This window comes from Lycium ferocissimum, chromosome 8, assembly GCF_029784015.1.
Source record: "Lycium ferocissimum isolate CSIRO_LF1 chromosome 8, AGI_CSIRO_Lferr_CH_V1, whole genome shotgun sequence".
In the NCBI taxonomy this organism is placed as follows: Eukaryota; Viridiplantae; Streptophyta; class Magnoliopsida; order Solanales; family Solanaceae; genus Lycium; species Lycium ferocissimum.
The window spans coordinates 1,954,765-1,956,584 of NC_081349.1; the positions used below are offsets into that span (position 1 = coordinate 1,954,765).

General features: G+C 45.5%; 1 protein-coding gene across 1 annotated transcript; it reads left to right on the forward strand.

Moving 5' to 3' along the window:
• The first annotated feature begins 585 nt into the window (after window positions 1-585).
• Window positions 586-1,419, forward strand: LOC132067103 (uncharacterized). Its single transcript, XM_059460232.1, has 2 exons — window positions 586-1,162; window positions 1,277-1,419. The coding sequence occupies exons 1-2, from the start codon at window positions 586-588 to the stop codon at window positions 1,417-1,419; spliced, it is 720 nt and encodes a 239-aa protein (XP_059316215.1).
• The last annotated feature ends 401 nt before the right edge of the window (window positions 1,420-1,820 follow it).

The following is a 1,820-nucleotide window of genomic DNA, read 5'->3' on the forward strand; positions in this document are numbered from 1 at the left end:
GATCTAGATGCCAAATTAAAATTTGAAATAGGGGTCGTATACTGAAATACGGTCCGTATACTGAAATACGATCCATATCTGGGTCGTAAATCCTCATCTAATAACTGAAGAGAAATTTTCAATTCCCACAGTCTCTATCTGGTTTTCTAAGTCTAGAATCATTGTTAAAGCTTAAGTTAAAGGTATGGGGTGTTACAAGCCAGAAGGGCAAGTCTGCGGTAGGTAGGAGGACTGAGCGGGTACCGCCTACAGTCATAGAGGAAGGCGAGTCCCAGAATGCGGTCCCATCTCGATCCTGTCACACTCTGCCCACTCCAGAGGAGCATGGAGGATCCTCAACTCCAGTTCCAGCACTCTAATTTTCTCCACCAGATACTCTAGGCCAGGAGATGAGGGAGGCTATTCAGTTGCTGACCTACTTAGTAGCAGCTCAGACACAGCGGCAGGGTATGGGTTATGTTGATAGATCTGTCAGTGCCAGAGTTCGTGATATCATTAATCTAGACCCTCCAGAATTCTTTAGGTTAAAACCAAATGAGTGCCCGCAGAATTTCATAGATGAGATATTGAGGACATTTCGGCACGATGCATGCTTCAGATATTGAGGCGGTAGAGTTGGCCTCCTATAAATTGCGAGATGTGGCTGTTTATTGGTATAGTACCTGGGTGGCTTCTAGAGAGGTAAATGCACCTCCACCGGCATGGCAAGAGTTTGTAGATGTGTTTCTCCGACAGTATTTGTCGTCAGAGATTCGACAGGCTAGAGCTGATAGGTTCTTGAACGTCAGACAGGGGAACATGAGTGCTCGGGAGTATAGCCTTCATTTTAATTCCTTATCTCGATATGCTCCAGCTATGGTTGCTGATATGGGAGATAGAGTTCATCGATTTGTGAATAGATTAGGACCCCATTTGGTTGATGATATGGATATTTCTCATAATCAGGCCCATGCCCAAAATCTGGAAGAGCGACAACAACAGCGAAGGAGTGAGCGTGATTATAATAGGGGTTATAGTAAGAGGGCCAGATCTTCAGGTGCTATTAGTGAGTTCAGAGAGGGTCAGAGGCAGCAGTATTCTAGGCACTCGGGCCAGTTAGCGGCTAGTCCAGCTCCTCGATTTGTAGGCAAGAGATTTGATCGCCCCATTTATTTTAGACCAGGTTAGAGTTTCAGAGCTTCGAATTCTCAGTTTAGGGGTAATTCCGGCCTGGTGAGACCACATTTACCATGATGCACTCAATGTGGTAAGTTGCATCCTGGACGGTGTCATTTAGGTACGGATGCTTGTTATGCCTGCGGTCATCCAGGCCATATGATGCGCAACTGTCCATCTAGAGATGGTAGAGGTATGGTTCAGTCGACAGGATCAGCAGCTAGTTCTTCATCATCTGTACGCCCTCTGGGGCAAAGCTCATAGACACCGGCAGATCGTGGTAGAGGTAGCGGAGGAGCATATAGTTTGAGCGGTCCTCAGAACCGAATCTGTGCACTGGCAGGACGTAGGATCTTGAGTCCTCCCCTGATATGGTTACAGGTCTGTTATTAGTATTCTCTCACGATGTATATGCATTGATTGATCCAAGTTCTATATTGTCATATGTTACTCTCTATGTTGCCGGTCGGTTTGGGGTGACACCTGAGTCGATTATACCTTTTGAGGCATCTACACCTATTAGTGACCCAGTGATAGCTTGTTGCACCTCGTAAGTTTTGCATATTAAGACTCGCTAGGTGTTAGTGGTTTTATTGCAGACATTTGAGGTACCTCCAAGGATATACAAGATTATATGCGCTTATGTTATGGTTACGAAGGGAAAT

What these genes read in the sequence shown, in the direction of transcription:
- LOC132067103 (XM_059460232.1), top strand. Translation starts at nt 586, where the DNA reads ATGCATGCTTCAGATATTGAGGCGGTAGAGTTGGCCTCCTATAAATTG. An exon ending in CCCCATTTATTTTAGACCAG is followed by an intron (nt 1,163 to 1,276) that starts GTTAGAGTTTCA and finishes GGTGTCATTTAG; the next exon opens with GTACGGATGCTTGTTATGCC.